This window comes from Anolis carolinensis, chromosome 4, assembly GCF_035594765.1.
Source record: "Anolis carolinensis isolate JA03-04 chromosome 4, rAnoCar3.1.pri, whole genome shotgun sequence".
NCBI lineage: Eukaryota > Metazoa > Chordata > Lepidosauria > Squamata > Dactyloidae > Anolis > Anolis carolinensis.
The window spans coordinates 156813315-156838726 of record NC_085844.1 but is presented as its reverse complement, the minus strand read 5'-3'; the positions used below and the strand labels follow the sequence as shown (position 1 = coordinate 156838726).

The following is a 25412-nucleotide window of genomic DNA, read 5'->3' as shown; positions in this document are numbered from 1 at the left end:
CAAATGAGATAGGGTTGTGTGTGTATGTCAATCCTTGAAATGTGTAATTCTTCCCCATTCACCCAGAGATGAAGTTGACATCCTCTCTCACACCCTTACAGTGGGGACAAAGGGATCTGTTTGTTGTTATTGATGTCCCATTTCTATTTGATCTTACCTGCTAAATGTAGGCCTTTGAAATTGATCCACCACTTTTTATTGTAATTTTATTTTCTGTTTTCTTTTGTTATCTTTAGTTGCAGTTTTGAATTTACTGTTATTTTAACTATTACTGCAAATGTATTGAAACTATTAAAGTTGATAAATAAACAAAAAACATTTCCACTGAAGAGATATCTAATTAAGGCTCAGACCTCATGTAGACCAATCCCAGAAAACATTTTGGATCTAACATTTTAATATTCCAAATCAACATGTTCTGCCACTTTTAAATTTAGACTAGCATGTCTTCTTTCAATAGTGTCAAAGGCCACATTAAATTCTATTTTCTGAGCTTTGTCTTTACAACAACTCCACAGAAGTTTTTTAAGTACAACAATGACACACCCAACAACTACAAGAAGTTAGCAAAGACTTCCTTCCCTCTTCTCTCTGAGGAATTTGAAGTAAGATCAAGCAATATAGGTTGAGAAACCCCTATTCAAAACACTTGAGACTAGAAGTGTTGTGAAATTCGTTTTTTTTTTTTTTTGGTTAAAAATGGAACACCTGTATTTGAAAATATGTACATTAACTAGATATCTTGGTGATGGGACACAAATGTAAATAGGAAATTAATTTTTTATGAAAGACTTTGTATACATAGCTAGAAGGTTATTTTATACACAATATTGTTAATGATTTTGTGCATAAAGCATAGTATGTGTACATTGAACCATCAGAAGGCAAAGGTCTTGCTGTCTCAGCTACTTATGTGAACAATTTCAGATTTTGGATTTCAGAATTTTAGTTATGGGATGCTCAACCTGTATAATGGCTTCTGAGGAGAAAGTGCTTTTGTGTGGGGAGGAGATCTGACTTCATGTATTTAATGTCAGCCATTGCAGTTGATATTCCTCTCCCCATTTAAATAACAGTGCTATGGGGCTAAACTATTTTCATCTGAAAGAAACAGGTGCCTTTAAAAGCATAGCTTCTAGGAAAGGTCCTACATGAATCACCAAAAACAAATACACGCACACATGGACTGCCAAACATACATCTTGGGAGTGGGAGAGCATCAGATCCTTTGTCCCTTGGAGATCTTTACCTCCATTTTCAGAGTTTCTATTCTCAGCTAGTCCTCCAAACGCTAGCATTCTGTCTAAATTATCTAGAATGAAGCGTTGCAGTTCTTCCCTACTGTAACACATACCCTTCTTCTCTCGTAAGCTGGGAAGCAAGACAGGTGGGGACATCCAGTTTAGAAAATATCAAAAAAGGATTAGGGACCTCCTCAGATGAAGGTCCTCAAGCCTGGGGTATCTGTGGGGCAGCAGGGCAAAATCATTTATTACTAGCCCCTTTTACCAGTGGCCTTGCAATATATTGTACATGCCCTATTATTGCCTTGCCTCCAGCTCTGAACATGCCCATTGCACCCAGCTATCAGTTATTGGTTGTTGTTGAGTTATGTTTTTATGGTATCTTATATCTTTGTATGTGTTAATTCATTGTAATTGAAATGTATTTTATGTTGATATATTTTATTGCTGTATTACTGAGCTTGGTCCCCATGTAAGCCTCCCCAAGTCCCCTCGGGGAGATGGGCGGGATATAAGAATAACGTTGTTGTTGTTGTTGTTATTGTTATATCCAGCAGACAGTGAGGGAACTATTGCCCTGTGACCCGCATAGCCATGCCAAAGGGAAAAGCCCGACTTCCCCCTGCATTTTCCCTGGCTTACTGGATGAGAACACAGGAAGCCTCCCATGTTCTCAGGGCTCTGTCCTAGGATGCTTGCAGGATGGAGCTGGAACACATCCCCACCAGAAGTAGCCCTGTGTTATGTGATGACCTCTGTCAGGCTCCGTCCTGGCTCCGTCCTGCAAGCATCCTAGGACGAAGCTGAAGACTAATGTGATGAAGTCCTGAGAAGAAGAATTGGGAAGGAGGCGGCCTTTGAATCTGAGCAAGTTGTGTGATCAGTAGATTTATTTATTTATTTATTTATTGTATTAATACTTCGCCCTTTTCACTCCAAAGGGAACTCAGAGCAGCCTTACAATAGTCAATAATTCAATGCGACATAAAACAGACTGGTAATAAAATAAACATATAGATTAAGAATATAAAATTAAAAATTTATACACATTAAAACTAATTATTAGATCCATGTAATTCATCTGCTGCTTTGCTGTGAGAACAGGCATCAAATATTCAAATGTTCCAGACAGTGCCCATTAAAACTGAAGAAACAAATGTGGAGGGTGAGATACACCAGCAGAATTACTTCACAAACTGACCAGAGCCACTGCTGTCTTACTACCTTTCCCCCAGCATTTTAACACTTACTCTGTTCTATCTCATCCTCCTGTTACCTGCCTCCATCACCCCATATACATACACAATCCATTCTCTCTGTGTCCACTAGGGATGTAATTCTTCACAAATTCTCTTTCCTAATGAAAGCGATTAATAATTGTAGCAATTGTTTCTGAGCAAGTACTATTTGCAGTTTGGGACTTATTCTATGCAAAATTTACATGTGGTATTTTGTGTGTACAGAAAACTACATTTTCTGTGCAGGGAATGGCATCTTTGGCATGGCCGCTCGACTGGTCTGACCCATTTGCTACCCACCTTCGATGGTGCTGCCCTATCTCCTTCGCCTACCGTTTAGAGCCTGGGTGTTGTTTTGGATTCGTAGCTGACAATGGAAGCTCAGGTCGCTGCTGCTAGCAAACAGGCCTTTTTCCATCTACGACAAGCGAGGCAACTGGCACCCTATCTATCTGATGAGGGTCTGGCAACAGTCATCCATGCCACTGTCATGTCTAGGCTGGACTATTGCAACACCCTGTATGTTGGCCTTCCGATGTCCACAACCCGAAAGATCCGTATTGTCCAGAATGCGGCAGCCAGGCTACTCATAAGAACACCCATGAAATGCCATATAACACCAGTGCTGCAGCATCTACAATGGCTTCCAACTGATTACCGTGGTCTATATAAGATGCTAGTTCTGACCTTTAAAATTCTTTACGGCCAGGGCCCATCGTACCTTAGGGACCGTCTCTCCTTCTCCCATCATCGGAGGTCGCAGCGACCATCCCAACGCGACTTACTTTATATACCGGGTCCTAGAGAAGTGCACTTGGAAAGGACCAGACGCAGAGCTTTTTCTATTTCTGCCCCTGCCTTATGGAATGCCTTGCCGCCTCATATGAGAGCCATGCATGAGTTAGGGCCTTTTACCCTAGCACTCAAGACCTGGCTCTTTACTAGAGCTTTTAATCTATGTTAATTTTATCAATATTTGTATGTATGTATTTTTATCCTTTACAATTTTATCTTGTAAATCGCCTAGAGAATCTTGGATGGAGGGCGATTAATAAGTAATTAAATGATGATGATGATGAATGATGATATTTCTGTATAGGAAGTGCTGATTTCAAAATGTTTTTTTTTCTGTGCAGAACAACCAAATGAAAAATTTGCATATAATAAATTCCAAACTGTTAAAATTATCATCAGCCCGGGATTCTTTTTTGTGAGGGAAACTGTTCACCTGAATATTTTTCTGTCCCTAGGGCCAGACTATAAGGTTCATCATAATCACGTAAGAGCCAGGTGGTGGTGGAAATGGAAAGTGCAGCCATATCCATTACTGCCTTAGTAACCAGTGGCTTTTGCTTCCATCATCTTCCATAATTTCAAGTTTGTAACCCACAACTGCAATGAGAAAAAAGCCCTTGCCCTGGAAGTCAAGGAGTCAAAATGCCATGCAACAGGTATAACAATGTATTACCTTAACCATGTGCCAGTCTACACTTCTGTAGAAGCATCCTGGATTCCCTTCCTTCCCCCATGTTGACAACACAACACCCCCACCATCAGAGCTTTGGGGTGCTGGTGTTATCCTTTGCATTGTTTGCTAAGGGGGCTGGGAGAGGGAGAGGAAAAGCTGAGAAAAGCCAGACAACCAACACAACATGGGAGGGGACAGGGGGGACTGTCACTTCACATTCCTGGGCAGCCTGGGTCCAAGGAGTGCGGGAATGACTGTCAAGACAGATGCCACCAGTTCCACTTAGAAACCAGCCCAGCTGTTGTGACTGTCCCTAACACAGGGGACAACCTAAACCCTGGTCAGACCCCCCCCCCCCGCATTAGTTTAACCCAGGGGAAAACCAAATTAATATGGACTGGTTCCTGAACTATCTTGACAGCTATCCTGGGCGAAGTCAGATCAGCCCTATGCACCATTTACCTTTAATTGCTAAGACTTCATTTTATGGAATCTCATACCTGGAATTCTTTACTTTACTTCCCTGAGCAGCTGGCAGATGATTAAAAAACCTGATTAAATTACAAATCTTAGCCTTCTATCTGCTAATTCTATGGCAAAGTAGTATCAATCTAAGATAGTTTTGTGAAGAGAAGAAGAGCTGTTTTTAAAATATAGTCCTGACAGGTGAATGAAGAGATAACTTGAAAAAATACCAGCACTAAGACAGAGGTAACTGAATGACTATTTAAGCTACAAACCAATATTTTCCCACACATCTTTATCAAACAAAACCAGGAACTTAAATGCAAATGGCAACTGCAGAATATAATATCTGTCATTTTGAAAAAAGCAGGGTTGTAATCTGTCTAGAAGGGGAGGACATCAAAGCCGACACATGTGAAAATTTGGGAACAATTATTTATCATCATCATCATCATCATCATCATCATCATCATCATCATCATCATCTTTATTTATTCTGCCAAAGGGGACTCAAAGCGTCTTAACATAAAATTTAAAATATACAAATATGCAAACATTAAAACAGAATTAAATATAAACAGTATTTAAAATTCACAGTTTAAAACCATTAAACATAATCAAAGCATATTCAAAGTTGTCAAAGTGGTAGCTTGGGACAGGGACCAATTTTGTTCAGTCTGTATTTCTGAATGAAAAGCTTATATTTGCACTTGGAGATCAATATACAGTTTGGAAATAATGAACTGAGATGTGCTGAGACCTTACACTATGCCAGTTGTATATCAAGAGGCCCCATAATATTACCCATAGAATGTGTATTCTTCTACCTAGTGTGTGAAACTGAAAATGTTGGCTGAGATCTTGCACCATCCGCCATAGCTACAATGGAGGAACCAATGCCAGCCCTTCCATTTGGTGTCATGTGCCTTCAGCGTATGGTAATAATGTCTCTTATGCCACGTAACATTGCAACCACAGGGTTTCTGAGATTTGTATGAATTGGGGCACTGGGAAGTGATGGCTGCAGCACCCTTCCGCTCATGGGGCATATTGACAGGGCCGGCCCAACACGGAGGCCACGTGAGGCTGCCGCCTCGGGCGCAGGCCCGGGGGGGCGGTCAGGCACCCTGGCCCCGCCTCCCACGCTGCGTGAGAGGCGGGGTCAGGGTGAGCTCCCACGCAGCTCAGCCTCGCTGGCCTGGCCTTTTCCAGGGGGCCAGACTGCAGCAAAGGCCCTTGCAGGCCGCAATCGCGGCCTGCAAGGACCTTTGCTGCAGTCTGGCCCCCTGGAAAAGGCCAGAGCGTGCTGGAAGGGAGGCAAGGCCCCGTCTGGGCGGAGCCTCGCCTCCCGGCCTGCGCGCCCTGGCCCCGCCTCTCACGTTGCGTGAGAGGCGGGGCCAGGATGAGCTGCAAGGGAGGCGCGGCCAGGGTTGGCCCCGCCTTCCTCGCAGCTCAGCCTCGCCGGCCTGGCCTTTTCCAGGGGGCCAGACTGCAGCAAAGGCCCTTGTAGGCCGCAATCGCGGCCTGCAAGGACCTTTGCTGCAGTCTGGGCCCCTGGAAAAGGCCAGACTGGCAAGCTGAGCTGCGCGGGAGGCGGGGCCACCCTGGCCCCGCCCTCCACGCCCTGGCCCCGCCTCTCATGCAGCGTGAGAGGCGGGACCAGGGTGACCTGCGTGGGAGGCGGGGCCCGCTGGCGGGGCGCAGGAGGCGGGGGGGGCACAATTTCCCCTCCCCGCTTTATATAAAAAAATATGTCCGGCCGGCCCTGCAGATTGAGACAGGAATCTGGAGAGACATACACAGGGTCCTTCCTCAATTGCTTGTCTCAACACACTTTGCAACCTAGAGAACTCAACAGTAATTATTTCTCAGTTTCCTGATCTGCAGTGCATTGGAAACCTTTTAGCTGGGACACTGCCTAGCTCAAGAAGTGGGTTTTTGGAATTAGGTTATTGGCAACCTTAAATAGGAATACCAAAATTTATGAGCTCACAAATCTGAATTATGATCTCATAAATATTGAACAGGATACGCATAGGAATATTTTTAAAATATTTAAATTAAAGCTTACTTAGAGTATGTATAAACCTGACTGATTGAAAAACACATTATTTGGACTACACCTGTCTGTGAATTATCAATGTAGTCCTTTATTTAAAAATTGTGTGTATATATATATTGATGCAAACTGATTAGGAGAAAGTGTTCGTTAGAGGAAATTGCATACAAAAATACTTTTTAAGAAAATGCATACAAAATAAATGCAAATGTTCCTGGATATTTTAAAAGTCTCAGAAGGATGAGGACACAGGATAGAAGTTTCTTATGAATGAGCATGTGCAGACCTGAAACATATCAGATCTAGAATAGAGTGGGTGAGGGAGATAGAGTGGGGAAATGAAAAAGTGATACTTCAAACTACTAGCCTATTCACTCCATTTTCCCTCATTGTAGTTTTGTGGCTTCAAGTGATTTCTGACTTACGGTGACACTAAGGCGAATCTATCACAGAGCCTTCTTTGCAAGATTTATTCGGTGTGGTGGGGTTGCCTTTGCCTTTTCCTGCAGCTGGGGGTATGTGACATCCAAGATGATCCACTGGGTTTCCATGGCCAAGTGATGATGTTGAACCCTAGTCTCCAGAGTCACAGTTCAATGCTCGAACTACTACAACCTGCTGGCTCTCCCTCACCCCAGAGCCAATTTCATAAACATTGTTTTTCCTCCATTGTGTGAATATCCCTACAGATCTCTACAACAGCACCACAAAGGTGTTTCTGGCTCACAACAAAAGTGCTATGTTATCTTCATTTGGTGGGGAGATCAACTTGTTGATTACCAGTCAACAATTTCTTGCACAGATGACTCATCTAGAATTGGAATTATGACTTGGGCAAGGGAACTGAACCTAGAAACAAAAAGCACATAGAAGCAACCAACTTATTTCTTTGAAGATTCAGTCAAAAGATTCAGCTCTTTGCAACTTGTTAGACAGGTTAGACAGGTCATAGTGCCAGTGTGGTGTAGTTTGAGCATTGGACTACAACTCTGGAAGCTAGGGTTCAATTCTTTTCTGGGCCAAGGAAACCTACTATGTGACCTTGGGCAAGTCACACACTCTCAGCCCTAGAGGTTCGCCTTAGATTTGCCATAAATTGGGATTGACATAAAGGCATACAACAACACAAGAAGACAGATTACAGTGGGCCAAGTTCAGGCTGCCAAGAACAACTCAAAGGAATATTTATTCTACTACAACACGGGGAAGAGGGCAGCAGTCTCATTTCCTATTTAATCCATGTGATCCATGTGATCCAAGTTAAATTATTGTTCTCCATTGTAACTTGAAAACTACAACCACAACTAAATTATGGCAGTGACACAGGAGACCACTACAATAAAATAAAGATTAGTCATCACTGAAAGGAGCCTGTACTCTTACACAACATCTGAGTTAATGTGCCCCTTTTAAAACTGTAGATGCTTGGGAATATCATGCCTGGCTTCCTCCTGCCAGTCTAATTGGATAGAACTCATTGGATAAAAATCACATTTGAGAACAACAAAGCTGGCCAAAGTCTTGCTACTAGGAAAAAGGAACCAATTCATATGTTTGAGCTATGTCAAGCTGGCACTTCCCAGGCTCTGATACCTGCATTGACCCTTCTTCAGTGAACAAATATTATTGCCAGTTAATCGTTACAGTATTTAATTTATTATTGCATTTCATGAGTTTTTTTCTACAACAATTCTAGTAATCTCCATCTAGATAGGAAAAATGAAAAGCACAAATATAGGATGGATCACCTGGGCTTGAAAACAGTACATACGAAAAGAGAGGTCTTAGCAGACCACAAGCTAAAATTGAGTCAATAGTGTCATGCATCAATCCAAAAAGCCAATGAAATCTGCATCAACAGGAGCATAGTGTCCCAACTAAGGGAAGTAAAAACATGACTTTATCCTACTTGGGTCAGATCTCACCTAGAATACTGTGTTTAGTTATGGGCCCCACAATTCAAGAAGGATTTTGACAAACTGAACATGTCCATTTTGGGCAACCAAAATTATAAAACTTTGGAAAACCATATGAAGAATGGTGTAGGGAACTGGATATGTTTACCTTGGAGAAGAGAAGACTAAGGAGTTATATGTCAACTATTTTTAAATATCTGAAGGCATATCATGTAGGTAGAGCATGCTTGTTTTCTGTTGCTCTGAGGACTTGAATATAAACCTATAGGTCCAAATTACAAGAAATGAGCCTCAATATTGGGAAGAACTGTCTACTGTTAGAGTAGTTTGGCAACGGAATAGACTGACTTGTTTAAAGATCTTCAAATATAGGCTCTCGATCTTTGAAGTTCTTTAAACAAAGGTTGGATATACATCTCTCATGAGTATTTTATTTGTATATTCCTGCATGGCAGAAGGTTGGACTAGATGGCCATTCTGGTTTCTTCCACCTCTATAATTCTATGATTTTATGTTAACAGGGTCCAAGCGGTGTGACAACACAGTCTTGTGCATGTGCATTCACATATAATTCCCACTGAGGTGAATGCAACTTATTCTCAGGTAAACAGGAATAAGATTTCTGTCCAAATATAAAACACTGGATGATGACTAAAGAATTTCATATTTGCTCTCATTTTAATTCACTATACGTCTATTTCCTTATTTCAAAGCATGCATAAAATTATTTAAATGACTACAAAGTAATTTGCTTTTAATTTAAGTTTGTTATTTTTATATGACAACAGGTGAACACAACTTATGATGATGTTCCCATAGAATTTTGAGTGTGTATGTGTGTGAGAGAAAATTTATTCAGAGGAAGTTTAACATTGCTTTTTTTCTTAGGCTGAGAGAATGTTACTTGCTCAAAATTTTCCAATGGGTTTTCAAGGCTCACTGGGATTCGAACTCTGGTTTCCGGGACTCTGACATTCAAACCATTAGGTCATACTTACTCAGACAATTTTAATTCATATCTGGGGTTGTTCCACTTATGTCAAAATCTTTTCTTAATATTTCCTTACTTCATTTGAAAACAACATGTGAATACATTCCCAATTCCTCTTAATAGTATTTAGCTGAAAGATGATTCTTGACACCATAAAAGCTTTTCAGACCTTGAGCTCTTGAAGTAATCCATAAAAGTGATAGAAGGTCCAACTGCAGGAATTTTGAAAAAAATAATCTTATAATTAGCTGTATGATTTGACTTATTTGTTTTAATTTACCACTTGAGATCTTATTGGGACTTTTCTGTGTACAAAAAGACACCCCAATTATAATTTCGCTATCACCTGATCATCATAATAATATAAGAGATAAGACACCCCTAAATAACCTAAGACCAAGTTATTCAACACAGTTCTGCAGCTGACGGAAAAAGAAATGAGGTTGTTTTCTTAAACTTCTGCTGGAGAATAGAACAGAATACTATTGCAGTAGAAGACAGATGGGCAACTAGGTAAGTTCGGATTACTTGATTTTGTCTTTCAAGTTTTTCTATGGGATTCACTCTGTTGGAAAATCACCCTAAACCAATTAAAATAAAATAGGAAGTTGCTTCCAGTTTTACATTTTGGAAGTTATTCTGCAAGTGGTTTGGGCCACTAACTCCACCAAACAAATACAGAAGGGAAGGATCTCAACACCAAACACATGAACCAGAAAAGAGTATCGCAAATTCTTGTCACAGACTCATTGCTAATCATTCATAGATTGTTACAGGTTTGCCAGCAATCTGAAAATGCATGCTTACAGCAGCTAACCTGTTGTGCATACAATTTGGTTGATTCAACTTGATTCAGCAGTAGCAATAGATTAGAGCGGGGGTTCTCAAACCTTTTCAGCCGCTGAGCCCTTTTTGAATCAAAAGTTTCTCATGGAGGTCCAAGAAATGTTTAACATACACACAAACACACGCACACGCACACACAACAGGCATGGGCATTTTTTAAAACTTTGTGTTTAAAAATTTGACAGATGGGTCAGGCAGATGGATGGAGAGTGATTGTGTGAACTAATGAATTCCTATGCACACTGCACATATCTCATTTGTAGTGCAAAAAAAGGAAAGAAAGAACAATACAATATTTAAAATGAAGAACAATTTGAACCAACATAAACATAGAAAACCCCAGGTGCCATCCAGGAAAAGCACAATCAAAGCACCTCCAACAGATGGCCATCTAGCCTTTATAGTAGTAGTAGTAAATAATAATAATAATAATAATAATAATAATAATAATAATAATAGTAATAATAATAATAATAGAAGCAACCCCAGGGGCCACCTGTTGGTGAGGAAAAAAAGGCTTTTGGGGGCAAAGTGGGGATGAGGGAAAATGAAGAGGATGAAAATGTGGAGTCCCTCAGGATGCTTCACGGAGCCCCAAGGGCTCCACGGAGCACAGTTTGAGACCCACTGGATTAGAGTATTACAAACTCCATTTATTCTGAACTTTTGTCTCATGTTCTGAGGTAGTTCCCCCAGACAGAAAATTAACATGTGAGCCTACTAAGTTGTCCATACCAGCTTAAATCTATATTAACTAAGATGAGAGGTGGGGAATGAAACTGATCCACCAGTCTGGCACTTGTTGCCACTCAAATATCATTATATAGTATGATCCTGGAAGTCCTACGGCATCCCTTACCCCCCCACCCCCACCCCCACCCCCCACCCCCGTGGATACCTGAAATAGCAGATAATAGCCAGCCCTATATTTTGACTATACTTGAGCCAGAAACATACCATAGAATAGTACTGGAGGACCTAGAGAGGCCTACTTCTGAAAGCAAATATTTGTTGGTGCATGGGTAAGTGAAACCATGCATATTGAATCTGCAGATAAAGGGGTTGTATTGTACCTACAAAACACCTAGTGTTTGATGTAGACATGGGCAACTGGGATGTGGATACTCTAATGTTCACAATAAAAGTCTCTCTGTGTTATAAATCTTCTCAGCTCGGCACTCTCTGATATGTTAGACTACAACTACCATCACCTTTAGTCATCATGACCAATCATATGCTTATTGCGGATATGGGAACTGTAGTCCAGTGCAGCTGGAGGGTGCAAGGTTGGATAGCTTTTATGCCTTGGAGAATATGGGGCTAATTTTGGCATGTTTGGGAGTGTGGGCAGAGTTGTTTTAAGCCCAGAACAGCTGCTTTTAAAACCAGAAAGTAGAAGTTGAAAATCAAAGTAATTGATTTGCATAATAGTACTATAAATTCCAGGAGGCCCATATCCACAGCAACATTGTTCTCCAACCATTATCCTCATCCCTTAGAGTAGTGGTTCTCAATCTGTAGGTTACCAGATGTTTTGGCTTACAACTCCCAGAAATCCCAGTCAGTTTACCAGCTGTTACGATTTCTGGGAGTTGAAGGCCAAAACATCTGGGGACCCACAGGTTGAGAACCATTGCTCTAGGCCATGAACATGAATAAAATCAGTTTCATATCGGTATTCTGTGTTGTAATGTTGCAATGTAGTTATGAGTATTTTAAAAATATATATATATAAAGCATAAGTGCAAATGTGATGTAAAGAAATAATAAAACAGAAAATTGAAAGGTCTTGACAAAAAAATCCATCATTGATGACTTAGAAGCCACAAACTAAGAGAACTTAAGAATTTAAGATGCATCAGATACATAGCTCTTGAAGGGGAAGTGGTTACTTATTAAAAGAATCTCTACTGACATACAAAAGCGCCACATAGAGTGGAAGGAATCTGGTTTGACTAAACCCTTGGGATAGGCACATTTGCTATGCTAATTTTTCTAATAAAACAGGTTGCTAAGCACATTGGTACTAGTACTGCAAACAGCCTGATTTTAGAAAATCAGGAGGTGGGATATCTCCAAAGAAGCAGGCATAAGTAGAAAGATAATGAGACCTTTATGTACAGGATCTGACTTTTTATCATTTACTATACTCAGAAATTTCAAAGTTATACAGTCTCTTGCATTTTTCTTTTTAAGGTAGTTTTGAATAAACTTGGTGCACCAAACTGGGCAACTACCTTATGAATCCATCAGATATCACGAAAGAGGAGTGGGCAGCTACTTACTCTCTGGGGCCATGCTCACTCTCATCCTATTTTTTAAAAAATTAAAAATGTTGTGAAACCCAGAAATTCCCCTAGACTCACTAAGCCAGTGGTTCTCAACCTTAGGAACCCACAGGTTGAAAATCACTCGCCTAGTGCCATGGGAAAGGGTCTGGTGGTGCATACAGTAAAGATACATGTAGCCAGGAAGATATCCATAATATGAATTAGGCATAAAAGCTTCCATAGAATCTGAACAGCAATATTCAAAATAAGCATCTCATGAATGATCGCTTAAGAAAGCATTGCTCAGAACTGGTGAGGCTCAAGAATTTTGTTCACTCTGCATATTGAAGCAAACAAACCTGATCCACAGCTTGTGAAAAAATGGACAAATTGGGAAAAAATATCCTTTTGATTTTGTACCTCTCCAAATTTTGCAGTGTCATTTTGGAATCACACACTGGATTAAATACACCTAACACAATGCAATTAGGATTAAATGCATTTATAAATCTATATGTTAACAGAAATCAGGTTTAGACAGGGAAATATGTTACAAACTTCAAAAAAACAGATTGATGCTGTAATTGGATGAAATTGAGTTCCAGGCAAACACATAGGAAAATGACACATACTAGAAATAGACCCCATTCAGAACATTCCACTAAACAAAACCTTAATGACTTGAAAACTAGGATGGGAAGACTGTAACACAATAGATACAAACACCAATAACATCTCAAAATTCCTCCCATTCTAAGCTGAAGACTACTTTCACTCAAAACTATAACATGATTTACTTTAGAGTTTAATTTTTCTACAAACCACAGTGCCTTTCCCCACATACCTTTAGATTTAAATACTGAGTATAAAATCTGCCTAGCATCAAATTAAAGCACGCCTTTGTGTTTATGTGTAGGTGCGCTCGTATTTCCATGACTTTTTTTTAAAAAAGGGCAAGTTCAAACTTACAGAAACCTGGCACCCCGGTGCTTTCTGCATTTTCGTCTCTTCGAGATGGCACTGGAAAGTAATAGCGACTCACAGTGACTGCTGGCTACAACTGTTGCTGCTGGTGCTTTATAAAAAGGTGTCATCTTCATAATGTGTAAGGTGGAGCAATGACTGAGGGGGTTGGCCTGACAGATGTAAATATTGTACACTTTATTCAATTGAATTGCATTTTTTCCTGCTACAGGCAGAAATGTTAATGAAGGAGAAAAGGAAGAAGAGAAGAAATGAGATGCTTCCTGATCTTGCTTTACCATCCATGAGAATTGTGGCAGGGCAACTTCTTCTGATTTAACATAAATCAGCAGCATACACCTGTACCAAGGATGTGACCAGGGACAGGAAAAACGTTCTCGCCACCCTAAATAACTTCCTCACAAATGGCTGATCTCCATAATAAAATTGGGACTCCTGACCTCACAGGGGTTTAACGTAATGATGCACATAAGGTTGTGACTATAAGGAAGTGGGCAAAATGTGTCCAATCCATGCAAATGAGACTTCTGCCCCCCCCCCCCCCCAATTTCTTGCATTGTGGAAAGTGAGACACTAAAAATCATTAATAAGTTCTAGGTGGAATGGATTTATAAATGTACTGTGTTTGTATTTTCTTGGTCACTTTGCCTCTTCTTTTCTTTGGATGGCCAATTGTATTTATAAATGCTCAACTGAAATTTTAAGGTACTTCAATAACTAGAAATATGGAGCCTGAAGGATGGGGTGGGCAGAATTCTTCTTGAGGCCAGAAAATGCTCTCATCCCTTCCATAACTGGTTCAAATGCATCTTGATATGATGATGATGCTGCTGCTGCTGCTGCTGATAATGATGATGACAACGATGATAGCATGCTATCAGTATAGCCGGTATGCTACTCAGTCCTGTGTAATATTCAATTGTATTGATTGATACAAATCTGTTTCAAGTTATTTCTAAGGGTACATCTATACTCCCCCTTGATGGATTGTCACCTTGTCATGGTGAGGGGGCTTGCATGTTCCAATGAACCTGCGGGCATAACCACCGGAATCATGTACTCTCAGGGGGGACTGCAGGGGAGGTTTAATGGCAAAGACCTCAACGGCGGATCATGTGGAAGATAACATGGTGCATGTTAGAACAGCTGTGAAGGTGGAAGAAGGCTGCAACATCATCTTAACCACACTATTGGTGGGGACAGAGGCGGTTCAACCACCAGGGCAACTAGGCAGTTGCCTGTGGCGCCATCTTGTTGGGGGCGCCATCGAGGCAACTCCTGTCTCCTGCGCCTGCCTCCGCAAGGTATTGAACTGCTTTTTCTGTTGATTTGTTGTAAAACATGATGTTTTAGTGCTTAATTTTTAAAATCTTAATGTAATTTGATGTTTAATAGGCTTTTTCTTAATCCCTCCTTATTATCAAACATTTACGCTTATCCAATGCTTTTATTTTTCAGTGATTGGTTTGGGGGGGGGGGCAAAATTCTGTTCGCCTACAGTTGAAAAATACCTAGGGCCGGCTCTGGGTGGGGACCCTCACTCTGTGAAGACTGTGTGTTGATAAGCTGTGCAATGACCTCTACATATAAAAAACCCGCACAGCCATCTTCCAAGAATTTGGAAGACCATCATACTTGAACAACGAGGGATCGCCTAAGTAAGTAAGTAACACCTATTCCAGTGGTTCTCAACCTGGGGTCCCCATATGTTTTTGGTCTACAACTCCCAGAAATCCCAGCCAGTTTACCAGCTGTTAGGCTTTCAGGGAGTTGAAGGCCAAAAACATCTGGGGACCCACAGGTTGAGAATCACTTATCTATACTGTAAAATGAATACAGTTTGACACAACTTTAACTGCCATGGCTCAATACCATAGAATCATGGGAGTGACATTTTACAAGACTTTTAGCCTTCTCGGTCAGTTTGTTGGTGCCTCACCAAACTACAGATCCAAGGATTCCATAGCATTGAACCGCAGCAGTTAAAATGATGTCATACTGTATTAATTCTACATTGTAGATGCAGTTTGTGGTAGGAACTAGTTAGAGGGAATGTATGATGCCTCTACAGAAGCAGCTCCATAAGTTTCCGGTCCCAATTTAAAGTGCAGGTTATGACCTATAAAGACCTAAACGTTTTGGGTCCTGCTTATCTTCATGGTCGTATCTCTCCCTACAAACTGGTGCGAGCTCTAAAATCTGCCCGGGAGGCCCTTCTCTCACTCCCGCCTCTGTCACAAGCATGGTTAGTGGTGTCGAGGGAGAGGGCCTTGTCAGTGGTGGCCCACCGGCTCTGTAACTCTCTCCCCAGCGAAATCAGATTAGCCCCTACCTTGTCCACATTCAGTAAAGACTTGAAAACTTGGATGTTTCAATGCTTCTTTGAATAACCGTTTAGCTTGTAACCATCCCTACCCAGCCCTAATTTATTTGAAAATATTGAATGAAAAATTAGATTATTTAGTTGAGAATATAGCCCGAAACACAACTATGTTATCTGATAAATTTTGCCATCAGGAGGATAGGGTGGAGGAATTTTTGGACCAGATACCCTCCTGGCATGGGGGGAGGGAAAATGAGACTTTAACTGATTTTAGAGGGAGAGCGGGTGTGGAAACTGATAGCTACACTGGGGACTGGGAAAAGGGGAAATCATATGGTAAAAATATAGCCCAAAATTGTAGGGATACATTAAACAGGCTGAACTTCACGGATAAGCCCTGCAAAGAGGAGATTCAGAATCTTAATAGCCAACAAAGGCAGATGCACCACCAAGATAGGAAGCCACATTACAGAGTCTTCCAATCTAATAAACTAGCCTTTGATGTATTGGACATACAATTAAATAGAGATAGGTGGAAAACACCTAACCAGGTCAAACGGTCCATTGCACAGATTCTCTCCCTGTATCCCTCTGAAATTAAAATCAGTTCCATCACCTGGCTATCTAAAAATAATAACAACAATGCTTGGCGGTTGCTGATTACATTCGATGATGCTATTATATCTAAAAGCATATATGCACTCGAGCCCAGGTTATGTAAATGGGGTATTTCAGTAAGAAGAGTTTTTCAAGATATTGTCATCCACCCACTACTACCTGGATTGAGAGGAACTGCCCAAAGAAATAGCTGTCAAAAAAATCAATTGAGGCCCTCAATCCCAGTATCTCAGGCTCACGAAAGCGAGCTAACTTGTAAATGGAGACTCCCCACATTGCCGAAAATTCAGAAAGAACCCCACATGGCAACTCCAGTCTGCCCTCCTCCCTTAGCCTGCATCTCTTCTGGAGATGAATTCATCCCACAAAGCTCCGCCCAAGGAGGACCAATCGGGGTATTGGGTGGCAACCTGTGCTCGACGGGGTTGCACTCCCCCTGAAGGCGCAGGTCCGCAGTCTGGGGGTCCTCCTGGATTCATCTCTGGCGCTTGATGCCCAGGTGTCGGCGGTGGCCGGGAAGGCCTTTGCACATTTAAAACTTGTGCGCCAGCTGCGACCATACCTCGAGAAGTCTGATTTGGCCACGGTGGTCCATGCCTTAGTTACATCCAGAGTGGATTACTGCAATGCTCTCTACGTGGGGCTGCCCCTGAAGACGGCCCGGAAACTCCAACTGGTTCAAAGATCGGCAGCCAGATTTCTAACGGGAGCCGGCTATAGGGAGCACACAATGCCCCTATTAAAGCAGCTCCACTGGCTGCCGATAAACTGCCGGGCCCAATTCAAGGTGCAGGTTTTGACCTATAAAGCCCTACACGGCTCAGGCCCTACCTATCTCCGGGATCGCATCTCCTCCTATGAGCCAGTGCGGACCTTGAGATCTTCCAGGGAGGCTCTTCTCGCGCTCCCACCACCGTCTCAAGTGCGGCTGGTGGGGACGAGGGAACGAGCCTTCTCGGCAGTGGCCCCCCGGCTCTGGAATGCATGGCCAAAAGAGATCAGGCAATCCCCTACATTATCCAATTTCCGTAAGGAACTGAAGACCTGGTGGTGTCGGCAGGTTTTTGAGTAATTATATTGGACTACCGCCGATTTCTGAGCCTGAATATATTGCATAAGATTTCCCTTTATGGTTCCCGTCCCCTTGATCTGGTCATGTAAGTGTGATTTATTGTTATAATTGTATTATTTTACTTTGTTTAATAATGTGTATTATGTATTATGTATTATGTTGTTATGTAATGTTTGTGTTGCTTTTATGACTGTAAACCGCCCTGAGTCCCATCCGGGAGATAGGGCGGTATATAAATAAAGTTTTATTATTTTTATTATTATTTATTGTTCTAGTTTCCAGCACGTTGCTCCCTCTTTGCTCCCAATCTTGGTCTTATTGTTCTGCATTTTGCACAATCCCTGATCTTCCTTCGCAAATCTCAAGAGGTTTTGGGATGTTGAGAGATGTATTTTATGATGCTTTTATTTTCTTGGTTTTAATGGTTTTAATTATATTGTTTTTGTTATGTGTTTTAATTTTGTACTTTGATTTCTGTTTATTCTGGGCTTGGTCCCCATGTAAGCTGCCCCGAGCCCCTTCAAGGAGATGGACGCAGCTGTAAGAATAAAGTTGCTGTTATTATTATTCTTATTATTTTTATTATTCTACCCTTCATGTGAGAATATGTTATGACTTTATAACCTTCTTTGATATATAGTGCTAGGATAGAACATACAACACCCCTATTAAAACAGTTCCACTGGTTGCTGATAAGTTGCCTGGCCCAATTCAAGGTGCAGGTTATGACCTATAAAGCCCTAAATGATTTGGGCCTCTCCTATCTCTGCCATCGCATCTCCCCCTATGTGCCAGCACAGACTCTTAGGTCTTCTGGGGAGGACCTCCTCTCGCTCCCATCACCATCTCAAGTGCAGTTGATGGGAAGAGGGCCTTCTCGGTAGTGGCCCCTCACCTTTGGAGCCCCCTCCCCAAAGAGATAAGGTAAGCCCCATTGCTATCCTCCTTCCGCAGGGACCTGAAAACCTGGTGGTTCCAGCAGGCCTTTGAAAGTGATTAATCCCAGATCACAGACCCTACTCTAGCCACCAGATAGGACCCTGCCTTGCACTTTACCCACTTCCCTGGCCCTTTGATACTTTATTGCACTAGCCTAGCCATCCTATAGCTATTCAGCAGGCCTTGAAATCGAGTAACCCAGGCACTATCCTTGCAATCAGTTGCACTTTATTTACCCCCTGGCTCTATGGTACTTGGTTGCATTAGCCCTAGCCCAGTCCTCACAGTTGTGTTGGTCCATCCTGGAATTCTGTCCATTGGTAGTTGAATCTCACCCAATGAAGTAGTCCTGAAACTGGTTCTATTTTAAATGGGTATATTTGTTTTAATCATAATTATGTTTATGTTTTTATTACAGTGGTGTTTTATGTTTTTTTTATTGGTATTGAATGCTTACCTATGTTGGAAACCACCCTGAGTCCCTTCTGGTAAGATAGAACAGTATATAAATAAACTTTTGTTGTTGTTGTTGTTGTTGTTGTTGATGATGATGATGATGATGATGATGATGAAAGAAGCAGGTTAGTTCTACCTCTTTTTTCTCAATACAGAAATCTTATCAATGACAGAGTGTAGTGAATCTTACCTGGTAGGCCGGAAAGGGCCTGGGCTGTGGCGCAGGCGGGAGAGCAAGCCAGCTGTGCAATTAACTGCAATGAATCACTCTGACCAGGAGGTCATGAGTTCGAGGCCGGCTTGGAGCCTATGTTTGTCTTTTCTTTGTTCTATGTTAAAAGGCATTGAATGTTTGCCTATATGTGTAATGTGATCCGCCCTGAGTTCCCTTCGGGGTGAGAAGGGCAGAATATAAATGCTGTAAATAAATAAATAAATAAATAAATAAATGGAGTCTGGATAACAGTATGGCAGGCCTCCATGTTGGGAGAGAATGCCAGGGAGGCAGCCATCTTGAGTGAGGAAGGTTGGAAAAGGGAAGGAGTTAGGAGACTCCTAGGACTGGCCAGAGGAGTGGGGAGGGGCCGAGAGGAAGAGAAGAGGAGAGGAAAAGAAGAGGAGAGGTCAGAGAAAACTGGTGTGTGAAGGTGTAGGGATTTAAAAAAAACCTAGTTTCACAGGGAGAGAGTGGAGTGCTGTGAGTTGACAGGAAAAGGTCAGATAGCAGTTTGATTTCTTGTGAGAGTTAGCACAAGAGACTGACTCTCCAGGCCAGGTTAGTTAACAGGAAGAACTCTAAGGTAGTGTTAGTTAAGAACCCAGGGGGCTAACTAGATAGATTAGCCAAACTCGTCACTATTCTCTGAAATAGAGCAAAGGTTTTGTTAATAACAGTTAGATCGGTTTGTTTAGATCTGTCTATAACAAAGTGACGAGAACTGAACAAGCAGCCAATTCAAGTTGAAGTGTTTTGTAACAAATCACGCTTTTTTGTACCTCTCAGGAGTGGTTAGTTGTCTGTTTTAAAATAAATAAATCTTATTCTATTTAACTGTCAAAAGGTCTCTACAATGCATCATTCCATCGTCAAGCCTTTGTGATAGTTCCATCATTAGTAACATCCAGTTACTACAGGAAAATCTCTTAACAAACAGTTGTGTGGGAGCCAGGGGTGAAAGCAGTGTTGGCAGAAGTGGGAGCAGTTTACCTCAAATACCTTGGAAAATTCCTAAAACCTATTAGGTTGGTGGCAGCTTTAATTCAAAACAAAGTTTAAAAGACAAGGAGGGTTCACTTTACCCTAACATATCCATCATCGTCCTGCTATCATATTGTAGGCACAGGGGTGGGATATTTTAAGTGTGTGGAAAGGTCTGCCCTGCCTTAATTATAATTGTCTGTGTCCGTGATCACTTGTCCCCTTTGTGATACGGAGCTTGGAAATATTACTGCTTTAACCTCCCAGAAAACATGAGTAGTAATCCTCTTGGGTAAGGATTTCGGAAGTAGTAGCTGAAAAATGTCACTTTTCCAATCTTTTCTGTAATTGTACATCAATAAAAGACAAATGGGATTCAGTCATGGCAGACTTCAAAGAAAACGGCATCCTTTTGATTAACTTTCAATGAAATAGGTGTTTTGTCACGTCTCACTTCTATAATGTGAAAATATATGTGAAGATAAAACAGCAATGCACATCAATTTTTCAGAAAGTGACGACAACCCACAACAGAGTAAAATGCACTTAAATTCCCTGATTTTAATGAACTTAAACATTCATTATTATGTTGCAAGAGTGTGGCTATTTAATGACACACACATTTTTCCAGAATTAGTTTTACAGTGAATAAGAGTTCTTCCTCAGCTATGGCTTTCAGAAATGTATTAAAATAGCAGACACAACCCAAAGAAAAACCAAGTACTAGAGATTGGACCCAGACAGGCTGGGAGAGGGAGATATTTTCACATACAGAGAATGTTCTGCAGAATTCATTCATTTCTTCAACCTAGAAAACTGCTGGCTTTGTTGTCTGTTGCTTCACATATATTATATGACTGTTTTAATGAATACTGTTTTATTTATAATGAAACATAAACATTTTACAGATATGGGGTCATAAAGTTCCTTCAGAATAGTAAGACCACTCTTATTTTAATAAGGTATTTGGAGTATAAATCTTGGCAGAAAGGGCATTTAATAAAAAAGGCTGAAATCCTCTATGGCAGTTATGCTATGTAACCTACTGTTATGTACTCATGACTAATATATTTGTGATCCATATGCAAGTCCTAGTTTTGGAGCTAGTCCTCCAATCACACTAACAGGGCAGCGGCCACTGTGATCAACAGGGGTCTGTTACCCTGTAATTCAAATGGGAATGGAAACATCAGTCAAATGCTTAAAAACTGTGTGCAACAGATCCATTAATGAAATGGCCGGGGGGGGGGGGGGGGGGGTAACCAACAAAACAACTAATTCCTGTATTTATTTTACAAATGAGCCACTATTTCAAGCATGTGCAATCCCAGAACACATGGGGCAAAACCCAAATTAAGTAAGTGTGGCCCAAATTGCAACTTGTGGGAGAAATAGCTTCATATAACCCTCCATATACATAAATTCAGCATTTTAAAAATTGACTCTGGGGTAATCTCCATTTCTAAGCCGAAGAGCTGGTGTTGTCCATAGACACCTCCTAGATCATGTGGCCTGCAAGACTGCCGTTACCTTCCCACTGGAGCGGTACGTATTGATCTACTTACTGTGGCGCAGGCTGGTTAGCAGCCAGTTGCAATAAATCACTCTGACCAAGAGGTAATGAGTTCGAGGCCAGCCCGTGTCGGGGTGAGCACCCAACAATTAAAAATAAAATATAGCCCTTGCTCCTTGCTAACCTAAGCAACCCGAAAGATAGTTGCATCTATCAAGTAGGAAATTTAGGTACCACTTATATGTGGGGAGGCTAATTTATGACACCATAAAAATCACCGAGCCGCCGTTGGAATGAGGAAGTGCAGTGAATGATGAAGCAGCTGCTCCCCTGTGGCCGGAATCAAGCATACTCTCAGGAAGCTGGAAGCTAGAGAAGGTTTAAATTGGAATGGAAACATCAGTCAAATGCTTAAAAACTGTACCGCTGGAGCGGTACGTATTGATCTACGTACTGTGGCGCAGGCTGGTTAGCAGCCAGTTGCAATAAATCACTCTGACCAAGAGGTAATGAGTTCGAGGCCAGCCCGTGTCGGGGTGAGCACCCAACAATTAAAAATAAAATATAGCCCTTGCTCCTTGCTAACCTAAGCAACCCGAAAGATAGTTGCATCTATCAAGTAGGAAATTTAGGTACCACTTATATGTGGGGAGGCTAATTTATGACACCATAAAAATCACCCAGCCGCCGTTGGAATGAGGAAGTGCAGTGAATGATGAAGCAGCTGCTCCCCTGTGGCCGGAATCAAGCATACTCTCAGGAAGCTGGAAGCTAGAGAAGGTTTAAATTGGAATGGAAACATCAGTCAAATGCTTAAAAACTGTACCGCTGGAGCGGTACGTATTGATCTACGTACTGTGGCGCAGGCTGGTTAGCAGCCAGTTGCAATAAATCACTCTGACCAAGAGGTAATGAGTTCGAGGCCAGCCCGTGTCGGGGTGAGCACCCAACAATTAAAAATAAAATATAGCCCTTGCTCCTTGCTAACCTAAGCAACCCGAAAGATAGTTGCATCTATCAAGTAGGAAATTTAGGTACCACTTATATGTGGGGAGGCTAATTTATGACACCATAAAAATCACCCAGCCGCCGTTGGAATGAGGAAGTGCAGTGAATGATGAAGCAGCTGCTCCCCTGTGGCCGGAATCAAGCATACTCTCAGGAAGCTGGAAGCTAGAGAAGGTTTAAATTGGAATGGAAACATCAGTCAAATGCTTAAAAACTGTACCGCTGGAGCGGTACGTATTGATCTACGTACTGTGGCGCAGGCTGGTTAGCAGCCAGTTGCAATAAATCACTCTGACCAAGAGGTAATGAGTTCGAGGCCAGCCCGTGTCGGGGTGAGCACCCAACAATTAAAAATAAAATATAGCCCTTGCTCCTTGCTAACCTAAGCAACCCGAAAGATAGTTGCATCTATCAAGTAGGAAATTTAGGTACCACTTATATGTGGGGAGGCTAATTTATGACACCATAAAAATCACCCAGCCGCCGTTGGAATGAGGAAGTGCAGTGAATGATGAAGCAGCTGCTCCCCTGTGGCCGGAATCAAGCATACTCTCAGGAAGCTGGAAGCTAGAGAAGGTTTAAATTGGAATGGAAACATCAGTCAAATGCTTAAAAACTGTACCGCTGGAGCGGTACGTATTGATCTACGTACTGTGGCGCAGGCTGGTTAGCAGCCAGTTGCAATAAATCACTCTGACCAAGAGGTAATGAGTTCGAGGCCAGCCCGTGTCGGGGTGAGCACCCAACAATTAAAAATAAAATATAGCCCTTGCTCCTTGCTAACCTAAGCAACCCGAAAGATAGTTGCATCTATCAAGTAGGAAATTTAGGTACCACTTATATGTGGGGAGGCTAATTTATGACACCATAAAAATCACCCAGCCGCCGTTGGAATGAGGAAGTGCAGTGAATGATGAAGCAGCTGCTCCCCTGTGGCCGGAATCAAGCATACTCTCAGGAAGCTGGAAGCTAGAGAAGGTTTAAATTGCCTCTGCGTCTGTCTCTGTCTATGTTCTATGTTATATGGCATTGAATGTTTGCCTTATATGTGTACAATTTGATCCGCCCTGAGTCCCCTTCAGAGTGAGAAGGGCGGAATATAAATACTGTAAATAAATAAATAAATACTCACATTTGATTGCTTTCGAACTGGCAGAAGCTGGGGCTAACAGCAGGAGCTCACATTGCTCCTTGGATTCGAACCGCTAACCTTTCTATCAGCAAGTACAGCAGGTTTAATCCGCTGCACCACTGAGGACTTATACCACTGTATATATTGGATGGATAGATTTTGGTATCCATGAGGATTTCTGGAACCAAATACCAACAGATCTCAATAGCCCACTGTACATGCTTTAAAATAATAGGAATAATGTAAGCAGTGGTCGTGATCTCCAATTTCCTGACTGTACTGATTTTAAAAAATTGCTTGTAGTGAAATAATAAATATACATCCCTTTGTATAAGTCAGGAATCACCTAGAATGTGTTCACAAAGATCTATTTGTAAAATATATCTACACAGAGTTGTGTGAATGCCCCAAGCTAACCCAAGCTAGCAAGGAGAAGGAAGTAAGAAGAATACAGAATTGGGCTATTCTGAATTGTGACTTCATTTTCTTTTCACATTGCAATTTTTTTCACTGCATTTTCTTTATATCTGCTGATGCAGTTGTCTGTGGGACAGGAAATGCATTCTGAATTCTAGTGTGAACTTTAAAAGACCTGTTCAAAACGCTGGACCAGGAACCTGGCTCAGTAACACAGATGGTGCTGGCTGGCTATCACTGTTTGTATCCACAAAGAGCAAACGCCACAATGTACTGTAACTGTAAATAATGAGGTATGGTCCTATTGGTGCCTACAGTCATAAATTTCTTAATTTCAGAATAAATAATGGAAATATAATATTAACAACATAGATTATATGGATGGTCACTCAGGGCTCAACTACACTGGCACTAACTCCAGTCCCAACATGTAGCATGTGTAAGGCAGAGGCCAGGCATTCCAGCCAGGATGGCCCCACTTGACTGTAATTTTACCATCCCTTTCACCCGTATGATACAGTCACGCAAGTACGCCTGCTGATGAAGATAGGGAAAAGTGGATTGCAGCAACCCGTAAGGTCAGCGAACCAGTCTGCATTAGTCCTGATCCTGCTGTCCGCACTGTGTCAAATCCATGGGATACTCTGGTGTACTGGCCAAACTCTACAGCAGTGTTTATCAACCTGGAGGTCGGAACCCCTGGGGAGTCACGAGGGACGTTTGGAGGGATCACCAAAGACCACTATTTTCTGTTGGTCATAGGATTCTGTGTGGTTTGGCCCAATTCTATCGTTGGTGGGGTTCAAGGGGCTCTTTGATTGAACTATAAATCCCAGCAACTACAACTTCCAAATGTCAAGGTCTATTTTCCACAAACTCCACTAGTTTTCAGATTTGGGCATATTGAGTATTTGTACCAATTTTGGTACAGATCCATCATTGTTTGAGTCTGCAGTGCTCTCTGGGTGTAGGCAAACTACAACTCCAAAACTCAAGGTCAATGTCCAACAAACCCTTCCAGTATTTTCTATTGGTCATGGGAGTTCTGTATGGCAAGATTGGTTCAGTTCTATCACTGGTGGAGTTCCAAATGCTCTTTGATTGTAGGTTAACTATAAATCCCAGCAACTACAACTCCCAAATGACAAAATCACACACACACCCCAACTCCACCAGTATTCAAATTTGGGTGTATAGGGTATTTGTGCCAAATTTGGTCCAGTGAATGAAAATACACCCTGCATACCAGATATTT

The 25412-nt window shown here is 41.7% G+C and overlaps 1 protein-coding gene across 2 annotated transcripts in view; it reads right to left on the bottom strand.

The window, feature by feature from the left end:
* Nucleotides 1–25412, bottom strand: part of LOC100552598 (uricase) — a 122753-nt gene that overhangs the window by 42418 nt on the left and 54923 nt on the right. The window contains exon 1 of one of the 2 annotated variants that reach the window (XM_062978092.1): nucleotides 13467–13574. The exons of the other annotated variant lie outside the window; for it this stretch is intronic. Coding sequence (XP_062834162.1) covers nucleotides 13467–13496 — 30 coding nt within the window. The 5' untranslated portion in view covers nucleotides 13497–13574. Of the gene's footprint in view, nucleotides 1–13466; nucleotides 13575–25412 lie in introns of those variants that run through there. 2 annotated transcript variants of the gene reach the window in all.